General features: G+C 50.7%; 5 protein-coding genes and 1 non-coding gene across 6 annotated transcripts; 2 read left to right on the top strand and 4 right to left on the bottom strand.

Moving 5' to 3' along the window:
• Positions 1–357: 357 nt before the first annotated feature.
• Positions 358–3,555, top strand: J7337_008477 (uncharacterized protein; the record flags this gene model as incomplete). The annotated part of the gene is made up of 1 exon (XM_044826095.1): positions 358–3,555. The coding sequence occupies one exon, from the start codon at positions 358–360 to the stop codon at positions 3,553–3,555; it is 3,198 nt and encodes a 1,065-aa protein (XP_044679012.1).
• Positions 3,556–4,848: 1,293 nt separating this feature from the next.
• Positions 4,849–4,933, bottom strand: J7337_008476. Its single transcript has one exon. It is a non-coding gene; the product is annotated as a tRNA-Thr (tRNA).
• A 3,767-nt stretch (positions 4,934–8,700) lies between these two features.
• J7337_008475 (uncharacterized protein) lies at positions 8,701–10,194 on the bottom strand (the record flags this gene model as incomplete). Its single annotated transcript, XM_044826094.1, has 3 exons — positions 8,701–8,968; positions 9,050–9,293; positions 9,408–10,194. The coding sequence occupies 3 exons, from the start codon at positions 10,192–10,194 to the stop codon at positions 8,701–8,703; spliced, it is 1,299 nt and encodes a 432-aa protein (XP_044679011.1).
• A 3,458-nt stretch (positions 10,195–13,652) lies between these two features.
• J7337_008474 (uncharacterized protein) lies at positions 13,653–14,476 on the bottom strand (the record flags this gene model as incomplete). The annotated part of the gene is made up of 2 exons (XM_044826093.1): positions 13,653–14,121; positions 14,172–14,476. The coding sequence occupies 2 exons, from the start codon at positions 14,474–14,476 to the stop codon at positions 13,653–13,655; spliced, it is 774 nt and encodes a 257-aa protein (XP_044679010.1).
• Positions 14,477–16,387: 1,911 nt separating this feature from the next.
• J7337_008473 (uncharacterized protein) lies at positions 16,388–18,785 on the top strand (the record flags this gene model as incomplete). Its single annotated transcript, XM_044826092.1, has 5 exons — positions 16,388–16,634; positions 16,827–17,053; positions 17,117–17,687; positions 17,754–18,040; positions 18,114–18,785. 5 exons carry the CDS (start codon positions 16,388–16,390, stop codon positions 18,783–18,785), a joined length of 2,004 nt encoding a protein of 667 aa, XP_044679009.1.
• An 897-nt stretch (positions 18,786–19,682) lies between these two features.
• Positions 19,683–21,001, bottom strand: J7337_008472 (uncharacterized protein; the record flags this gene model as incomplete). The annotated part of the gene is made up of 3 exons (XM_044826091.1): positions 19,683–19,762; positions 19,905–20,602; positions 20,700–21,001. The coding sequence occupies 3 exons, from the start codon at positions 20,999–21,001 to the stop codon at positions 19,683–19,685; spliced, it is 1,080 nt and encodes a 359-aa protein (XP_044679008.1).
• Positions 21,002–21,632: the final 631 nt, after the last annotated feature.

The raw sequence follows: 21,632 nt of genomic DNA, 5'->3' as shown, positions 1-21,632 counted from the left end.
TAGTTCAATTGCGTGATTCTGTCGAAGCATCAACAATTCTCAAGACCGAGCAACATCCGTCCAATTCAAGGGCAGAGACAGGGGAAAATACAGTGAATCGGCGCCATGGCTTTCCTTACGGTTACTCCGTTGAGTCGCCTCTTGAAGGGCTCTTTTGCTTCTCTTTTGACTCCGCCCTTTATCCTCCTCCTCCTCCTCTTCTCTCTTCCTCAGTCCTCATCACCCTGAAAGTATCTCATCTCGCTTCAGAGCCAGCGACTTGAGCTTCAGTTGGTAGACCATCTCTTTTGACTCTCAAGTCAATAGTCAACCGCGGGGTTTTGTTCTTTCCCTTCATTGGCTTTAAAGACCCTCAAGATGCCTCACCAAGAGTCCTCCCCTGTGGCCAAGACCAACTCGGCAGACTTCAACAAGTTGTCATCCAGTCTCCCTTTCGGCCAGCAGGTTCCTCTGTCATCAATCTCTGGCCCGACTTATGTGACCGCCCAGCTCCTCGTTCAGCAGATCGCCTACAAGCTTTCCGATAAGATCTTCTCTTACTCTCCCGAGACCTTCGACCTCGATATCGCACTCAAGGAGTGGGCTTCCAAGAACGAGAAGAACATCCACGGATACTCCACCGAGGTTCTGCCTCTCCAGACTCGAATTGGCGCTGGTGCTCTCGCTCTGGGCTACATCTTCTCTCCCGACTTCGATGTCTCCAAGCGCCACATCCCCCAGTCCCTGGTTGCGCCCTCAGGCAGCCTCCAGCAACTGCGCGGAACCCTCGACCAGCTCTCTCTCCTCTACGGCGTGTCCAGTCCCTTCGTCGCCCACGTCGCTGCTCTCGACTATTCCGATAGCAAGGGTCTGATCTCCAACTACGACTCCGCTCTGCGCCTTGCCGAGGACCTTGGTCTTGGTCTTGTTGCTAGCACCTCCACCTACGAAGCTCAGCACATGTCCATTTTTGCCACTCTCCTGGCTACTCTTCTTCCTACCCTTCACATCTACGATGGTGTCCGCGTCGCTCGCGAGACTCTCCGTGTCGTTGATGCTTTGAGCGAGAACGGTGTTGCCGATCTGTACAGCAAGCTCTCTGCCGAGGCTGGCAAGCTCAACACTCGTCTAGACACCGCCGGCAAAGTTGTTGAGCTTCTCAAGGTCTTCAACGATGAGCTCGGCACAGTCTACGAGCCTTTTGAGTACCATGGCCATGAGTCCCCTGACGTCGTCCTTGTTGCTTTCGGCAGCGTCGAGTCACAGGTGGCCAAGGAGGTTCTGGCCAAGCTCTCTTCTGACGGCGCCAAGGTTGGTGTTATCAACGTGCGAATCTACCGCCCCTTCATTGAGGAGGCTTTCATCAAGGCAATCCCTGCTTCTGCTCGTACCATTGCTGTCCTTGGTCAGGTCAGAGACGAACTCGCTGTTGAGGATGAGGCTACCCAGTCTGCTCTCTACAGTGATGTCCTGACTGCTGTCACTTTCTCTGGTAAATTTGACAGCGAGCCTGCGGTTCTCGATATTAAGTACACCCCTGGTCAGACTGTTACTCCTCAGGGTCTGGTCAGCACTCTCCATAAGATCTTTGGTAATGAGGGTGAGGCCAAGAAATTGCCTTCTCTCGTCCAGGCTCAGCAGTTCACCTTCTGGGACCTCGACAACTCATCTGCTCTCAACTCTCCCAGTGTTATCGGCAACCTGCTCTCCAAAGAATCCACCTCCAACGTTTATGTTAACGAGATCTTCGACAACCTCACCCAAGGTGGTCTCGTCCGAAGTGACCTCCGATCCTCCAAGAAGGCTCTCGAGGCTCCTTACGACATTGACGATGCCAACACCATTGTCGTCGGAGACGAGAAGATTCTCCAGGAGGTTGATGTCCTCAAGGGTCTCGTTGAGGGTGGCAATGTCATTGTGAAGCTCTCCAACTTCAAGGACGATGAGGTCGAGAAGCGCCTCCCTCTCGCATTTCGAAAGGGACTCCGGGAGAAGGCGGCTGAGCTCTTCATCCTCGACTCTTCCTATTCCCCGGCTTTCGAGAAGGACCCTCTCTTCTCCAAGCTGCTACTCGAGCTGTCCTTCCTAAAGGTTGCTCTTCCTGACTATACCCCCGAGGATATCGCCAAGCATATCCTCGCTGAGGGTCGTCCTCCTACCCTGGAGGAGTCCATGGATGCTGTTGGCCTTTGCCTCCGTCATTTCGAGGTCCCCTCCACCTGGGCTGAGGTTGGTGCCGACTTTGTTGACCCCAATCTTCCTGCTACGATCCAGAGCAACAGCTTCGTCGTCCACGACAAGGAGGAAGCGGAGGATACTTTCGAGCTCCGTGACTGGCAGGCTGCTGCCAAGTCCCTCGCTTTCAAGGAGGCTTACGGCACCAAGAACGTTCTGCGACCCGAGTTGTCTGTCAAGACTTCCACCATTACTGTCAAGGAGAACCGCCGACTTACTCCTCAGGACTACGACCGCAACATCTTCCACATCGAATTTGATCTTGGTGACTCGGGTCTGACCTACAAGATCGGTGAGGCTCTGGGTATTCACGCCGAGAACGACGAGGAAGAGGTCAACCAGTTCATCGAGTTTTATGGCCTCAACCCTGCCGAGCTCGTCCAGGTTCCTGCTCGCGAGGATCCTGCTCTCCTCGAGACCCGCACTGTCTTCCAGGCCCTTGTCCAGAATGTGGATATTCTTGGCAAGCCTCCCAAGCGCTTCTATGAGGCCCTTGCTGAGTTCGCTACCGATGAGACTGAGAAGCAGAAGCTTGAGGCTCTCGCCAGCCCCGCCGGTGCTGAGGATCTGAAGCGCCGCACAGAGGTCGATACCGCTACCTATGTTGACATTCTTGAGGAGTTCAAGTCAGCTCGCCCAAGCTTCCACGACCTCATCAAGATTGTCAGCCCTGCCAAGCGCCGAGAGTACTCCATCGCCTCTGCTCAGGCTGTCACCCCCAACTCAGTTTCTCTCATGATTGTCGTGGTTGACTGGGTTGATCCTCGTGGCCGTACCCGTTACGGACATGCTACCCGCTACCTCAGCCGTCTCCCAGTTGGTGCCCAGGTCACTGCTTCAGTCAAGCCTTCCGTCATGAAGCTTCCTACCAAGGACACTGCACCTCTCATCATGGCTGGTCTCGGAACGGGTCTTGCTCCTTTCCGTGCCTTTGTTCAGTACCGCGCTATGCAGAAGGCTCAGGGTAAGGAGATCGGATCCATCCTCTTGTACCTTGGATCCCGCCACCAGCGTGAAGAATACCTCTATGGTGAGGAATGGGAGGCCTATCTGGCCGCCGGTGTTGTTACTCTTATCGGATCTGCCTTCTCTCGTGACCAGCCTCAGAAGATTTACATTCAGGACCGCATGCGTCAGACTCTCAAGGAGATCGCAAAGGCCTACATCCAGGACGAGGGTAGCTTCTACCTCTGCGGTCCTACGTGGCCTGTACCTGATGTGACAAAGGTGCTCGAGGAGGCTATCGCTCACGAGGCCAAGGCTGCTGGCAAGAAGATTGATCCTCGCAAGGAGATTGAGAAGCTCAAGGAGGAGGGACGATACGTCCTTGAAGTTTACTAGTCGATATGCGTCTTTCATGACTTGTGCTCAAAATGGTGCTTGGGATAGTATAGAAAGCATTGAAGCGTCTGAATTTAACTATATGAGTCTATCTTTAAATCGCGTCTTCTGCATTGTGACGCTTGTGTTATCAAGACAGATACGGGACATTACCAACCCACAGATCCAGGGCTTCTGGGTTACTTTCATACCAACATTGGCAGGCTTTCGTCAGGCTTGATGGCTGTCTTCCAGATGCGTCTCTCAGCGGGATCTCGCTCTCGGTTCCTCGGCGCCCTCTCGCAGCCCAAGGGGCGCGCCTAGGACTAACTGTCCTCAACTGGTGCCTTCTCAGCACATAACCTGTGCATTGGTGGCTTACGCGCGCGACTACCGGCAAATCTCAAGAGAATTCTGAAATTGTTACCCGCCTTAACAATAATCCCCAGTTGTTGCCCAACCTCGCGATTATCTCGTGTGGGATAAGTGTTCTAGACCACGAGCAAAAAGCAAATATCACCGGTGGTGAAACCTACTAGCGACCAAACAAGACAGGATACCCGCCGCGGTGAGAACGAATATGGAAATCCGAAGGTCTTCTTTTCTTTTTGTCTCTGGAACCGAAAAGCCCTGCAGATCCTTTTGGGCATCAACCGCAGCTATTGGCGCTCAGCCCAACCGGTGAATGCTCAATGCCCAATACTTGTGCTCACACGAAGGGATGGACGGGGGATGATGGGTGCGCCGCGGAGATGATATCGAGATTGCTTGCATGGATGCGTCGCTGAAAAGAGTATTCCGCGGTCTGGAGGCCGACGGATGATCCTGTGAGGGCTTTTTGAGTTTCGAGCGACCGGTCAAGGTCAAAGCGAACCGATGATAGCCATCTGGTACGCTTCGACAGTACATACAGTGTTTGGAAATGGCGGTTATACCTACGTCCATTTCTCACAGCTGGGAGATGTAATGGATCATTCAGCAGACGAGATGATGCACGTGGTACTAGACAAACATTTGGTACATCAGCAAGCATCAGAGATTAAGTATGTGATTCATCAACTGGATCTCTTTGTGTCTTAAAATAGCCTATCGATCGCTTGAGAATCACCGATGTCTCAACTCCATGTCGTGCAGCTGCCTAGACAGTAGATTGCAAGCAGACAAGACAGCTCAAGTCTGCCCCACCTCAATCAAGATTTGGTTATCAATATCTCAACTGATGTGATATAGTTTCGTCATAGAGTCAGTCAGTCAGTCAGTCTGCTTGAATTGCTCAACAATGAGCATCAAGGCCAAAAAGCAAAGTCGATTGATTGCCCCGTACTGGAATCGAACCAGTGATCTTATCATTTCGTGTTGATTTTACTAGTGATACGCTTTACCACTGAGCCAACGGGGCTTGCTAATCATTAAAAGCTCTAGGGTTCGTACGGTCTATACGCATGAAGGGGGGAGGAATAGGGAATTTACCAAACAGGCAGACAGGCAGACAGGTAGCTTGTTGATCAACTATAAAGAAACAGATATCTATTTATATATTAGATCCAAGTATAAAAGGCTTTAAATTACTGTCTCTTAGTAACCCGGTTCATCTCGTTAGCCTACCCTATTCCTGTAATTGCAGGTACAGTGAGTGATACATACATACATACAAGCCTAAGGTACTCCGTACTAGACGGGACCCTCTTCCAAGTAGCATCTAGCATCAAACTCTACGAGAATGGTCCAGTCTTACACGATCCAGATGCAATCTTGGATTTCCAAGACCCAGAGAATTTGATCTGATCTGATCCGATTCAATTCGATCTGTTTGCCATTTCTGCCGATCTCGATACCTCCTTGAACATGCATGAACTCGCCGTTAGAATGCGGTGACGAATTGGAAAAAGTAAACATTCTTGACCACAAGAGTCACTTTCAAGTTTTTAGGGCCGATGATATAAAAAAGCAATCACAAGAAAAAAGCAAAAGCACTTAAGACACTGGCCCCCCTTCGCCATTTTGGAGTGTCTGTTCAGGGAGTGATCGCCAGGTGAGGCTATTGCGTGCGACAAGCTGAAAATAGAAGCCACAAAATGACATGGCAAAGGCAAAGCGACATCTCAGAAGAGCGATGAATGCTATGCATGCATGAGCGTGTACGCACTGTACGTGTACTTCACTGGCAGAACAGACTTGTTGACTGTGTAGACTGTATCCGTACCTGACATACAATATTCTGTCAGTGAGAGATCGGCAACATGGATGGTTTCTCTCCTGAGTCGAAAGCGATAACTCATACGAGGCTGTCAAAGAGATCGACAGGACGGTTCGAGAATGCCGTTTCCATGAGGCCACGGCGATCACTTGGCTGCTGTGTTCAGAGTGTGTGTGCCGTGTTGCAATTCTTCCTGCGAGTTATGTTATGCATTGCTCTTGTCTCGTCATTATCACGCAGAGATGGCAAAGAATACATTTATGTGGCTATGCTTAACCCAATACGACTGAGGACAGACACTGAGGCAAACGGTAATCGACTCAGAAGTGAAATCAAGGTCACTGTCGCCCTATTTTCCGCTCTCAAGGACTCCATACATCACTCACTAACATTAGACCGATGAGAGAGTCCAGACCTCAACCAACCTGCAGGGAGACAGGGAGATAATAACAAGTCATGTGCACCGATACGAAAAAGAAGAAATGATTCATGCTGGGTGCTTCCATGCATGTCTCGTCCTTTCTTTCATCACCGGTCTCAGCCTATCGAGGTACCTTATGCACATGACCTCTTGGCCTTTTACAGACCGGTACGGAGATCTCGCGATGCATGCATGTCCTGTAAACTTGGACCAAAACAAGTCAGATCTATCGGGGATAATAAAGATACTGTACCTAGACTCCTGGGGGGCCAGCCAATCTCCTTGAAACCGGAATTCCAGAGACAAGTCAAAAAGAAACATGCAAGGGCTTCAACTCGAGCTGACGTATCAAAAAGGACGCGACAAATCTGAGTTTTGCACAGCGTCAATCGCACAATAGCCGACTTGGAGAGCTGCATCTCCTTTCCCCTGAAAAAATGTTATCTCTTTACTCTCCTCGTCGCTAGGAACTCATACTCCGTCAGCCTCGTTTCCCCGGGGCCCTCGTTCCTTGGGTTCAGGGATCTAATCATACTGTAACTTTCTGCATGTATGTATGTAGGTAGACTGTCGTAATCGCTCCAGCTGGACCAGGTTCCCAACAAGAGGTCAAAGCGAGAGAGATCTGCAGCACCCCCCTGCTTCATCTGCGCTCGGTCACGAACCTAATCCACAATGCCATCTCCTCAAAACTCGTTATCTAGATACGATCATACGATTCAGATCAAGGATCCCAGCAGACCGCCCTATCTCTGAGGGGCTTGCAGTTGCAGTTACAGTAGCAGAGTAGTAGTGGTAGTATATGCAATGCAGCTCCATGCATGAAGGATCATGGTGAGAGAGGAGAGAGAGAGAGAAAGAAGATGAAGAAACGGGCTCTGATTCCAGCCCAGGGTTTTAGTCTAACCAGAGCTTTGGATCCGTATCAAAGCCTCCCGCTAACCGAACGGAACCAGTCTTGCAGGGACCGATCCATCAACTACCGATACAAGGGGCTTGATCACTGTCAAAGTGGCAGGGGTCGTATGTCAAGCCTGAACTTTTGCACTTCCTCGTGATCTAGCCCCACGTATGTATGTATGTACTGTATATGCCAGTATGAGACGACGACCAAGAGGAGAAAAGTCAAAGGACCTAGCTACCACTACATGCAATTGTAATTGTAGTTGTAATTCCACGACCCGCGCGATGGTGTTGTTGTTCTCTCAACTGATCCCAATCTGCCAAGGTTATGTGCCGCAGTGGACCGTAATTACCGCCCACCTCCTCTAGTCTCACCCTTTTGCGAGTCTGTCAGATATCACTAACACGTATTGATATTCTCCGGTCAGAGATAACGTACTGTAAGTAGGTACGGATACTCTACTGTCCATACGTAAGTGCCTTGAAAGTCTGGAGACGGGATCCGGAAGGCCAGCCGAGACGAGACGGGGAGACGGCGAGAGGCAGACAGGAGCGAAATGCTTGGAACTGAGTGCTTGATTGTATCATGCATGTGTTATTGAAAACTTTAAACCCTCTTAATGCTAATAATGCTCATAGACAAATCTCTTGCTTCAGTTCTTGGCACCGTTTTGACTATCCATGCGTTTGAGAATGCTGACTGTGAATGACCACGATACCAACGACACACTAACATGACGAGAAAAGCAACAGGTGCGAAATGGACAAAGGAGAAAGACACCTCACACTCAAACTTTGAGTGTCACAACAGACATCGGAAAAAGGAACCCGAAAAGAAAAGAAAAAGAAATGCAAAATATGATATGTTATGATACCTCTCTCTCTACAGAGTAGTCAGTTCCAATATGCTGAAAAAGAAAAAGAAAAAGAAAAAGAAAACAAGGTTCAAAACGAGGCGATGTAAGATTAACAAGGGAGAAGAGACCAGAAAAAAAAAGGAAAAGAAACAGACAATAACCCCATTGATATCGCAAAGAAACCACCATACTCCATCTCTCCCAAGAGATTTTCGTCCTTCATGCTCATGCTGATGCTGTAGCCGAAAAAAGCAACGCCAAAATACCCAGCGAGAATCAGGAAACCTACATAACAGGGCGGGGGGTTCATGCTCATGCCCGTCGCTGAGAGGAGAGAACAAGCTCTCAAATTTTTAGTGCCCATCGTCATTAACCGTCATTTCCAGGTTGGTGGTTCAGCTTGGAGCATCCATTCATCGTGTGCCGTAGCGGAGCAGAGTGATAACCATAGTGATATCGTTGCGCTGTCCCTCGTGTCGTTGGGTTTCAGAGTTTGGCGCCGATCCAATGCTAGACATGGGGTAATCCATCGCTCGTCTCACCCATGTCGTGACAGTAACCGACCCCTGACCCTTTAGCTACCACCACTACCCCTACCCAGACACCCTTGTCAATGGCGCTGTCACTGACCCCGTTGGTTGGGTTGGGTTGATCTTGGTCTCGATCTCGCCACACTTCTTCGGAGGAGTTCCACGCCATAGCCTTGGCTGTCGTTCCTCAGCTTCTGTCAGGACAGGGACCAAGAGAAGGAGGAGGAGGATGAAGGAACAACCATCTCGTCTGCTAACTTAGTTTGCCCAGCCACGGGTCCAGTCTTGCAAGTCACCGACGATTTGGTATGTTGGGTTCGCCGAATGGCCATTGCCGCCCTTCTTATCCCAGGCCCATCGATCGGCCAAGTCGCTATCAAGGGTTCCCTGCATCATGTCGACGACGTAGTCGCCAATGACAGGTAGAAACTTCCATCCGTGGAAGGAACCTCCTGTTGCGATGTAGAGTCTGTCGCTCTGCGGGTGCGGTGATATAAGGAAGTCATGTGTCGGTGTTGATGCGTCCCTGTGGCAGAGACCAGTCAGCTCAGATAATTATACACATACACACAGAATACACAGGCTCATGAGAGTGGGTGTTGCTTACCAACACATTCGGTAGGCCTCAATCTTGATGTTTTCGACTTCCTTGCCATATAGGCCATTGAACGTCTTTCGCGCCCGGTCCTCAAAGAACTTGAGAAATCGAGGTCCCGTCCACGTGTTATACATGGACTGGCCAGGCGCAACTGACATGGCCTCACCGGTTGGAGGGAACACTTGGTAGTTGGTAAAGCATAGGTCGCAGTTGAACTTGATAGTTCCGTCGCTGAGGATTGACATGCCTTCACCTGCAGATGACTTGTTAGCTCAGCCCAGTCAAGTCAAGTACCGATAATATCCGCCCCGGTTGCAACATCAACAAACAAGCACGCAAGCAAGCAAGCAAGCAATACAGTACGTACCCTTGACCTGAGGTAAGCAGTTCTTGAGCACAGGAATTGCTGAGAACTTGTCTTTTTGCGCGCCATGCAGCTTCGCATAGAAACTCACAGCTCCCGTAGCCAACAGTCTCTCACCAGCATGGAGTAGTGGCTTTTCAGGCGCGCTCTGCGCGAGTAGAGACGCCGTTCGAGCTCCAGCAGCAAGAAGAACCTTATCAGCTCGCAGCGTCGTGCCGTCCTTGAGTGTAACACCAATACATTGGCCCTCGGACCCAAAGTCGAGTTTCGTCACTTCTCCAACGACATACTCGGCTCCGAGGTCGACCGCAGCCTGGACCACCGCGCCGAGAGCCTTGTCCGCCTCCGCGAACCCTACGTCAGGGTTCCAGAGCACCCTGTCAACGCCCTTGAAATCAGCCGTCTCAAAGGCACCGTTCCAACGACGGCGTACTTCATCGACAGGTAGAAGCTCTGACCTGTTGGGGATACCCATGTCGCGGTAAGAGTTGATACTCTCTTCGCCAAACGAGGTAGAGTCAGCACGAAGCATGCCGACTTCGTGATACCAGGTCTTGTATAACTCATCATGCCTCCACAGGGGCATAGCCTTCTTCAGCAGGCGCATGTAGAGTCTGTCCGGATAGTCATCGCGGACGATTTTGTTTATGTCGTGAGAAGCGGCCCTAGGATTGGGGAAATAGGCCGTGTCGACAATGGTAACTTGAACCTTGCCCTTTCTACGGAGTGAGAGCGCAGTCGCAGCACCAAAGTTGCCGGCTCCAATGATGAGGACAGAAGGGATAACCATGGTTGAGTCTCAGTGTGGTCAATTGAAGTCTGAGAAACAAATTGGCATTGAGATGAGTATAAACGATAGGTAGGCTCTTATGCTTGTTCTTGGAGTATAGGAAAGTGAGACTTGTTGGCGCCATATCATCTCCCGCGGGTGCGAACAGCAACTTTATATTGCAAACTCCAACTCCTGAGCCTGTTGGCCGGGCCGGGAATTGCAGGCCAATACCAAATAGCGGTCGACTGAGAGACGCCAGAAAGCCGAGACTAGTAACCGTTGAGAAAAGACGATTGCCGGTCAATGTAGTCTTGTGCTATGTGGTGTAATGTAGTGTACATAGAATATTGACCGTCATGTAGGCAAGCGAGCGCGCGAGTAAGGCTAGGACAAGGCGTCCAAACAGCCAATGGATGCATGCCATACAGCCCTGTTGTGCAGTGCAATATAGGTAGTGCACTCCGTACGGGTAGCGTAGTCCATAGATCAGCTACAGTATGTAAGGTATCCATGGTCTTAGCGCTAAACAATTTAGTTCCACACTCTTTGGAGAATTGTATGTATGTACATACATTGAAGGATTGGCGTGGGCTCATGCCAAGGGGACTGTCTCATTTTGACGGCTCTGGCAAGGGGGGCGTTGACCGAGAAAAAGAAACGACGGCAAAGGGAACGACGAAAAGATGCTTGAAAAAAGAGAGAGATTCACAGACTGAGGAGAGGAACTAGGTAACTTAGTTAGTTAGTCGAGAATCCCTGGACGACTCACCATTGGTTGAATGGGGGTGTGCCAAAAGCGTCTCAAGGAGGGAGCGAGCGATGAGAACAGAGCGACAATATCGTCCGTCCAGTAATTACATACAGTACAGACTTGTCTCGCAGAGCAACTAATGTTAGTCCGGATCAGCCCATGTTCCTTAATGAACTGGGAGGTGAGAGAAGAAGAAAAGTTACTCTTTTCTCTCATCGCATTCCCCACTCACCCCCGAAAAAGCGAGAGCCAAAAAGTAAAACAACCCAGCATTGGTGCTGGAACTAAACAGCAAGCCTCCTCAGTCATGGTTGAGAATGCTTTTGGTTGGTTGCGAGGTGTTTCTTGGCTGTTCCGCACCAAGGTACCACAAGCCTCGCTGTGTGATGATGATGACACCAATTGACGACAAAGTGCTGTGTACAGTAGAAGGATAATAAACCCAAGACACGACCGACTGAGACTTGAGTTACCTAGTTGTCGTTTGCTCCGCTTAACCTTAGGTCAGATGCAGTTATGCAACTCGTCCGCAGGCCATCGATGCTGTACAGCACAGTGCTCTGGAACCCATCAACGCCATGCATTAGGCCAGTTGCCTTGTAAGGATCCCCACGAGATCTGCTCTACTGGCATGGCATGGCACGATGCGATGTACCATACATATCCATTCCACCCAAGCATTGGGTAAAGCCTAATCCCAGATCTGACACTTCAGCACGGCGCGGCCTACGATTCAGCTCAATTTGGCCAGGCCAGGCCAGACCTGACCAGTGTAGGAAAGGGCACAACGCTGCGCAGTCCTTGGTGCGTGGCATGGTTGACCAAGGATGGACAAAGTTGAAGAGCTGAGGTTGACGCTATGACAGGAGCACCTTTCCGTCGCCTCCGGAACACACCGCTCATCTGACTTTCTTTTGTTTCCTCTCCTCTCTTCTCTTTCCTTTTCTCTCCCCTCCTCCTATTCTCGTTCCGTCCCTCGTCCCATCTCGCTCATCTCCTGGTCCATAATTCCTGGCCTGGGATGGAAACTCCCCTTACACAACCCATGCAAGTTCCCAGCTGCTAGCGCCCTAGTCCCGCACCGTTAAGAAGCCACGTGCGCCACTAAGGGTTGCACCAAGTCTGTTTCCTTTTGCCTGGTCGAGAAGTCAATTGGATATGTTTGCGGGGAAAAGGTACCTAGATTGGGTCGGATCGTTTTGCCGAGTACAAAATTCCTCATGCTATTGCGTAGGTAGTGCTTGAGATGCTACTATCTGCACTGCCCACGGTCTCAGACCGCAGTGCTGCTGCTACATGAGAGTTGGTTAAGACTCTCGTCACCGTACATACCGATATACGGTTTTCTCACAATTGTTGTTTCCAACTGGTTGGTCTGCATGTTGATCACAAGGGTGCATGCCCAACAAATGGCCCTAGTGCCGGGATCATCGTCTAGGGCCGCCCCAGAGAAGATTGATAGAATTTCACCAGTCCCTAGAAGCTCTGAAAGCACCCTGAAAATGAAGTGTCACATTGCTGCAGTATGAGATCGTAATGTCTGCAAGTCATCCGTGGCCAGCTTCCCACGAGTTTGGGAAAGCCACCCGCTTCTCGCAGTCGGCAGCCCAGCCTAGTACTATATTTGTACGTACTCTAGTAACCCTCTTTGCCTGATCAAGTGCCTCTTGCGCGGCTGCCGACAGCTTGCATCAGTGCTCTTGTGAGACCTCAGCCTGTTTCATTCTCATACGTGGCTGCACCTATTTTTCTCGAACGTTCTGGGTGCGTGCTCCTGTCGTACGACTTATAGACAGCCAGCACACCCGTGTAATCAAAGCGACAATGCATTTCTGAAATTTCCCATGCTGCCATCCGCCTTGGCCCTGTAGGAACGGGTAGATATGTAACTGAGATGCCGCGTCGGTGGATTTTCCCACCGTTTCTTAGTCGTTGAGGCCTACCATGTCCATCTCAACTGCTAACTGTGATACCTGTGAGCCGGCTGCTTCTCTTTTGAGAAGGATGTCCTAAAAATTATTGTGAAAAGCTTTCATGCATCTTGCCCGAAGGCTAACTGCATAGGTAACGATTGTTTGTTTGGCGACTCTGACCGGTGATGTGCCAGCTTACAGGTGGTTGCATCATTCCTTTCAGATACAAGACTAGTTCAACTCCACAAAAGGTTGGGCGGTCGCTTATTGACCAGCAATTATGCCGTGATAAAAAGAATTCCGACTATCTTCCTTGTGTTCATGCGAGCGATGGGCCATTAGGCATGCTCCGCTGAGAGGCCAGTCATGCCATGCTCGTATTGTAACTTGCACGCAACTGAGGCCATGTAGATCCGAATCAATTTCCATGATTTCGCGCAACGTTCAGCTGCTGGCGGATGGACCTGTGAGTGGCAGAGAAACCCTTGGCGAATCACTATTGGTTCATGCTTCTCGAGTTTGCATGAGCCGCATGGTTTATATTCACCGGCCATATCTCCCCCAATCAAAGACAAGTCTCCGAATGTCAGGGATTTGACCGGTCAAGGTCACGCAGCCCATCAAAGCACAAGATGGAGCTCGTGGCCAGGGCCTCAAGATGTAATAACGCGATGCTTGACTGTCAATTTATGTCTTTCAAGTCCGTCTCGACGGGCAAACTTGCGTTTCTTGGGTGGATTCGGGCACCCAGGAACATCGCATCGCCAAGGTTTCCGATGCTTGTTACAGTGTTGTCTATGACAAGGGTCAGTTTAAACCAGCAACTCGGGGCCACAAGCATAAGCATACGCAAAAGAAGAATTTCGATCGAAGACCACAAGTCTCCCCTCCTTGTCAACGCCGCCTTTGTCGCAGCGATGTCCCAAGGGACAGTAGTACGAGCCTTTTCCTCTCTGTTTAAGAGCGTCCATGTCGATTTTGCTGAATTGTTCATCTTCGTCATCTCCTGAGTCTTCTGAAATGGATAGGTTCCCACCAGGTGATTGAGCGTCATCGGTGCTTCGAGATGCTAGCATAGCTCTCTGGCTTTCGCGAGTTCCGCCATCCATACTATTCCCTCCTGGAAATGACCGGCTCCAGCCTGGAGGTTCAGACTTAATAGGAGGGAAGGAAGAGATTGTATGATAGGTTGGTGCAGACAAAACTCCTCCAGGTTCAGGTGTCCGTTGCCAGACTTCTTGAACGTCTTCAGAGAACTTTGCTGCCAGATCACGGATCTTGCTGCCAGAATGGGTGAGCCATGGTATAAGATAATTGGTTTAGAGACTTACCCAAGCTTGCTGATGTTCATGTCCATTGTAGCCATGGGCTGCAAGTCCGCCATGTGCGTCTTATTGTAGGACAGCTCGTGCGCCTCCTCTGCAGCTGATGCTACATGAGGTCCTGTCACCAGTTTATCTGTCAAAGAAAGCCACATCTGGGCGGTCTGAGTAAGATATTCTCCCACATCGTTGATGATATTTTGACGTTGTTCGGGCGATGAAACATTTGTAGTAAACTTTGCCTTTGCTGCCAACTCCCTGGAAACAGTCTCTAACTGGAGACGGACAAGGGCATCCAGAGAATTGGGCTCCATTGTACTGCTGGGTATTGTATTGATCCCCGATTCAAAGACGAGTGCAGATGATGGAATTGACATGATGGTACAGCAGTATCTGTACCTCTTTCTGTACTATTGAGATCGCTGGCAATAGGCGCTGATATGTAAGTATGCACCTATAGTACTGTACGTAGGACTGTACTCTGTACTATGCTTAGAGCTTCGACCAACCACGCGGGACCTAGCAGTAGCGTGTTGCAAATTGTTGTGGCACGGAAGCTAACGAAGGGCTCCGGACCGGCGCGGCGCGGCGGCGGCGGGAAGGCAAAATTTTGGGGCGACCGAGGGAGAGGGGGAAATGGCTGTTAGGAACTGTCTATCCGTCTACCTGGGGTTCGCGATTGCGCTCCTAAGACAGAAGAAAAGAAAAAGATACGCATGCGTCGGTCAGCGGAGGGCAGCATGTAGCGTAACCGTCGGAGAATAACATGCGCGGGTTTGTGTGGTATTCAGGCCTAGAAGCCGGTGCTGAGAGGCGAAAGACAAAGTCACGGACAATCTGCTTGGTGAGTGTCCTACGTCTTTGGTCCGCAAAAGAGGACAACGACGGCAACACCCAACGTCGAGTCGACAAAATGAATGTTGTGGTCCCTTCGGTCAGTCTCTTGGAACTTGCTCCTTATGAGGCCGGTAGAGAGGCAAGACACGCGGTGCCGGGCACAAGCACAGCTTTTTCGCGTGAGCAATAAGTGACGAGACAAGAGACAACAAGCTTGGGGGAAAAGAGACAACTGAGTCAAGGTAACGCTAATGCGTATGGCGGCTGCCGCTGTCCGTATCACAGGATGTACCGAGCACCGTTTGTAGTATTGTTGGCACTGGACTCTGGCCCCGTTGTTTGCGTCTCCTCTCTCCTGTCAAGGATCACCTTCATTGTGCCCTTGCTAGACCGGCTGGCCCTGTTAACCCCAAAGAAGCAAGGGCGGGTGATTAAGCCGGGAGGTGGGCCATGGCGTTTTTTATCCCTGCCGCTATGTAAAAACCATCTTGGACCTCGTAAGTAAACCCCCTGCTCCTTGACCCCGGAAGGCCAGCGGCCAGGTCCCGTCACATCGATGGGCCGCCACACCTGCTCAGTCCTTTCATCCCCTCTCTGGCTCTATCTTGACGGCGGCAGCAGGCGTGTAAGGCGCGTGAGGCAACGGTGAGTGAGATTCGCCTTCAGGTTGCCCGCCCTACCGATCGTGACTAGGCGGTACTGCTTCTGATATCGTGAGGCGGCGTCCTGCCAGCTATTGGAGAAGCACTCTCTTTCCCTTGTGTTAAGGGCTCTAAGCTCGTCAGGTTCCAAGTGGGGAGGCCTGCAATCCAACCATTGACCTTAATGTTTCTAACAGCTCCTAGACATCTCTTTAGTTAAAAGTCCAAACTGCTTCTAGAGAGGCAGAGAGTAGCACCTGGTCAACGTCCCTTTTAATGCAGGTACTCTCCCCAGACTTATCTCACGCCATGACCTTCCGGTCTTCTTGACTTTGCTTCAACACCCCTCCGCTGGTCCCTCGGTTGAACTGTTTCCTCTTCGCTTCTTGTTGTCTCCTTTCGCCCCCGCTATCCCGGCGGTTCACACTCGAAAAACCCACTCTCGGTAGGCGTGGTTCTTTGCCTTGAAGCGAACCACTCTACTGGTATCTCATCAATAGGCTCTCAGTTCGACGCGCCGCAACGGTTGTGCGTCGCCCCTGGGGCCCGGCGGCTTTGATCATCAAACGTCTGGCATCGCTGCTTGTTACCGCTGCCCGCTGCCGCTGCCGCTGGCTTTCTGTGGTGTTCTGATCCGGCCGACTCCGAAACTGTCGTACTGTAAGGTCTTGTTCTCTCATCTCTCCCATTAATTATAGCACGGCCCATCGGACTTGTCCCCGGCGTTCCCTACACCGAGCCGTCCAAATGGAGAGTTCACCAGAATCAGTTCGTCCGGTGAAGCGCGTCAAATACGCGCGACAAGACGATACGATCCCACTGAATATAGCCACATCCAGCATCAGGGCCTCCGACAGCGTTGACGGATCCCTGGTTACTGATGCCCCTTTATTCGAAAATACATGGCCCACGACAACGGGAGTATCGTCTCCCTCAGAGGTCCTATTCGACCTCCCCGAAGACCTTGGCAATTCGTGGGCCCCAGCTTTTACAGGTAAGGAAGTGAATTTGTTGTCACTCACTCCATGTTCCCATCCAACTCACCTCACCCACCTTTCCTCATGGCTCGGCCTTCTCAAAAACTCTTCAGATCTGAACTCTGACCCGTTGTCCCCGTCAAATCCCTGTGGAGGATCTTGAAGTCAGATGGGTCTCCGATGAGAGAGGCGTAAACTTGAGCAAAAAGGAGATGAGAGAGAACATGTTGCACCCACCCACCCCGCTCTTACTCCCACCCTCACCCCGTTGCACAACCCGACTGAGAATCCATCTTTCACCCATCATGTTCCCGACTTTGTTCCAATTCCTGCCGAGAAGATCAAAACTACCCGTCGACCCGATCATGCCATGGTAGACTATCAAGTCCGTGAGCTGACGTTCCATGCAGCACCCCAGCCTGCGTTGAATCTTCAGGTAGTCACAGCACCTCAGCCTGAACCTCAACCTCAACCTCAACCTGAACCACCTCGCTCTCAGGTACAGCGACTGCCTCGCCTCTTGCCTGCGGTGCCCGATGCTCTTCCAGAGCGGGCTGTCGAATTGCAAGACTCGAAGAAAAGAGGCCTGGCACCAGTAGAAGGGATCGTTGTGAGTCCGTTCACCGCGAATGAGGACCGACTGATTGTGTCTGCCTATCCTCGCTATGCTCGCCCCGAGAATGGACAGGTGAATGGGTATGTTAAATTCAACTGGCCTTCGCGAGCTCCATCGAGACGGCCGTCTGGCCCTGTGCCACTCCCATCAGAGGATGACGTTGAGGACATAACGCCCAACGTAACGCGATCACACACTGCCGGTCGCCCTCCAACTATAATAACTCTGGTTAATCCTGGGCCTGCCGTGTCTTCCGCGCCAAATGGGACTATTTCGCCCATGGACCTAGAGGGAGGATGGGGAAATACTTCATCGCCGATATTGATGGCAGGTTCTCCGATTTCCTTTCAAGACACTTCACAAATCCTGATAGCTGGTGACCCGAAAATGCTGCCTCCTCAGTTCGGATTCCAAGCAAAAATGGATCATATTGACAGACGATTGTTTGAGTTCTGTAAGTATTTGAAGCTTGCTTATCTGCGTTTTGGGCTTTGACAAGCGTTTGCTCACCACCCGGTAGATATCAAGAACTGGTGCCCGGGAAGGAGTGTGCTTAGCAACACAAACCTATGGTTGAAGGATCTAGCGCCGATGCATAAGAACGAAGGTATTCTCCACGCCATCCAGAGTCTTGCCGGGGTATATATCTATGATTATATCCCTGATGAGCGCATCCGACAACGGATCAATCAGCGATATATCACGGCAGATCAATATTTCAGCACACTCCTCAATGCACCCGAAAGCAGGGAAAATGGTAAAGGGCAGGAGGTCATTACCATGGCCGTGCTTCTTTCAATGCAAGATGTATGTATGATTTCGCTACAGGATTGGTGATTGTGCGCCTTCGATATTGTGAAGTGACCTGACTGGTATTTAGATTGTCCTCACGGAACGACGACTCAAGAAGCCATACAATCCGCGATGGCTGGAAGGATTCAGGCAAGGCGAATACTTTCTGCAGGCAACTGACCCGGGCGCCCGCTACTGGAAAAACAACAACGTCCAGTACAACGAACTCCGCATCTCTCAATCGATTATCGTTGGGCGGGCAGTGATTCTCGCTCAACCTATGATGGCGCTTCCATCACCGCAGACTTTTAACCCCGAGGCTGAAGCAGGCAGGTTCAGCTGGCTTCTCTATGGAACAGAGAAGGATATGTTCGAAATCCATGGAGGATGTGGCTTTTCGAAGAAACTGTTGCATCTTATGAGCCAAGTAACGTATTGTGCAGGTCGATTGCAGCAAGAGCCCGAATCTACCATCGTGCCAATCACGGCGAAATTCCTTTTGCGCGAACTATCAGAAATGCGCCAATGGAGCCGTGAGGGCAAAGACTGGGAGCTGGCTCGAAAATACCCTCCAACGATAGACTGGGTGCGCGACAAAGCAGACGAAGTGATAATCGATTCGAACCAAATCATGACCGAGGTTACAGCTGAGGCATGGAGGATCGCCGCAATTATTTATTATCAATGTCGTCTTCTGAGGTACGAATATGCGATGAAGGGGAAGAGAGGGTCCTCTGAGGGAGAGAAGGGGACAAACTGAAGGAAGTTGGGGATCCATTGGGATAATGGGCGTTGATTTTGCAACAGCTCAACTCACTCCTTCCCCCTCTGCCGGCTTAACACTGACGAACCTGACTGCCTGCTTTCCCTGCCTCACCCTCTTACCTACCTGAGCTTGTGTTAACAATAGTCGTGGCAAGAGCGCTCGCTGACTGAACCATCTATTAGGCTACCTCGAAATCACCCGGAAGTTCTTGCCAATCTAGATGATCTTGCCCGTTGCATACGAATTATGCCTACATCGGGGTCTCACTTTACAGCTCAAGCACCCCTATTACCAGTGTTTTTCCTGGGGTTACTCGCTACTAAACCTGTACACAAGGATGTTTCAATGGATTGGTTCGAACAAGTGGTTCAAACGCCAGTTCGCAGTGTAAGTGCAAAGAAAAGAAATGCAAACCTCCCATTTTTTTTTAGTAATCTATGGCAAGACGCAGGCTGGTTCTGCCTTTGCCCAGGTCTACTGCTCCCAATATTACCCACTCTAGTTGCAGAATTAGGGGCTAATTACCTGTCACCTCAGAGCGTCCCCCCCTTGTACGAGGCGCTTTTGCGCATCTGGGGATGGATTGACAAAGAAGTACAAATCCCACGAGATCCAACTGCTCTCTCCAAAGATATCGGTAAGAGGTACCCTTGGTGGGAACACCTTGTTGCAAAGGTCCTCGAAGCAGAAGAGGAAACCTTGTGCCTGACTTGACGAAACACAACGAACAAAACTTTGATCTGTCCATCCATTTTGGGATTACATTACCTTCCCTTACTCGTAAAAAGGTACTGTCCGCAGATATTCTCAGCAATAGTTGCCCGCCTTTTGGTGAAAATTCTTTTAGGAATTAGAAGTGATGGGTAGCGGCCAGCCGCGGAGCCAGCCAGATTAGTAACTGACTCCCGAGACGGCACTGTCGGCGTCGTCTCGCTGGTCCTTGCTGTCCTTGCGGCGAACGAGATATTGTCCTGAAAACAAGTCAGCATGAAATACGTAAAAGAAGAAAAAGACAGAAGAGAGAGTGAGCTAAAGAAAAAAAAAAAAAAGAGAGGAAAAAAAGAACGAAAGAAAGAAGAAATCGCCAGAGGGTATTGATAGGAGGGAACTTACGGAACTCCGATCCTGGGGCCTGCCAGACATCGATTACGCTCAATCCTGCCTTATAGCACATGAGGCGCACGTTGTCTTCGCCGTACTTGTGAGAATCAAACCAGTCGAACTCTTCGCCTTTTTGGATGATGCGGCTCATCTTCTTAAGCTTCACGTCTTTCTTGGCCCGGAAGAAGAAGCGATGACGAGTAGTGGGCTCATCCTCCAATTGTGCGAGGAGTTCCCAATCTTCCTCACGAAACCATTCCTCACCTGCCAGACGGTTGGCATGCTTGAAGCCATTCAAGAAGAACTTGTGATAAAGGCTATCGCAAGAGTGGTAGGCGTTCCAGATCTTCTCCTTGTTGTTGGGAAGAGTGTGACCGTCCATTCCAATTAGAAGCAGGTCGTCAGATCGCAGGGCATCGGCCCAGAACTTCAGGTGAGAAAGTGCTTCAGGCCAAGGATCGTTGCAGAGCACTGAACCTAGCGAGAGGAAGAGACGTGGTGTCGAGATCTTTTGGATATAGCTCATGCCATCGCCAAAGGTACCCCAGATACCAGCACAGGTCACTGAAGACTCAGGGCTCGGATGCTGCTCCACCAGGTATTTGACATTGTGATTCAGCGACGATCTGGAAATGTCCAATGCGAGGTACTTGGCGGGAACCTTGCCCTTTTCAAAGGCTGCGAGAAGGTGGCCAACCTTGCGAGTGTCACTGGATGGGGTCGTGTTAGTATGGACAGGGTAAGCTTACAACCACCACTCATTGAGGGTGGGTGGGCAGAGTGCGGGGCAATAGAAGATGAACTAACCCAGCTCCTAGATCGATAATTGTGACACCAGCTGGGCATCGTGCAACAACATCAGCGCCATGCTCATCAAACAAGGCAATCTCGTCATGAGTCTGGTAAAATTCAGGGGTGAAGATGATCTGATTCCAGATCGGCAACCCGACATCGTCGTACAGTAATTCGTCGGGCAGCGTGGGTTTGGAGGTTGGAGAGTATGGAGCCGTGAGGGCCTCTTGCAATCGCTTGCCAACGCCGTCGTACATGTTGCTACCGCCGATATCGACTACGGCTCCGTGCGAGGAAGCATCATTCTTGGGATCCATCACGGCAATCGAAGGACATCAATCAATCCAAGCATTCGTTTTCCCAATGTCGCTATGCAAGTTCGGAGGAGTGTGTGACTATATTTTCAAGGTTAACAGGGTCTTGCACGCACAACAATTCCACGGCTCTGGGTCGACAATACCACTCAGGAAGATTCCAGAAAAAGAAGCGCGCGCTGTGGAACGGTATGTTGCAGCACGGCACGATACGATATGGCAGTGTTGTATTCAAGAATGAGTTTGTGGGAAGGTATTTGCGGTTGAGATCGGCTACAACAAACCTCGATGCTAGCGAGTGAAGGAGGAAGAGATTGCGATTCAAGGCACGCTCTTCCCGACTTTATACCCGGCAAGCAGATGCGAGAAGGCGGTTACTGTGATTACTACCGCTGTCAATTTACTGGTAGACACCGGCCAATGCTACCGGCTGTCACTGCTCAATGGAGACGGCCGCCCAGGGATGAGTCGAATAAGGGCCGCAGACGACAGGAATATGTGAGGGCGGACGAGACAGGCAGGCAGGCAAGGGCCGTGATATGATTTGAGTCGATCTGATTCGAGACGATTCAAGAGAAAAGGAGAGAGGATTGCCGTTGTGGCAGCGTGGATCCTGTCTGTTGAAACAAAGCAG

This window comes from Fusarium musae, chromosome 6, assembly GCF_019915245.1.
Source record: "Fusarium musae strain F31 chromosome 6, whole genome shotgun sequence".
Lineage (NCBI taxonomy): Eukaryota > Fungi > Ascomycota > Sordariomycetes > Hypocreales > Nectriaceae > Fusarium > Fusarium musae.
Note: the sequence above shows the minus strand (reverse complement) of the source record. Positions and strands in the feature narration are given on the sequence as shown.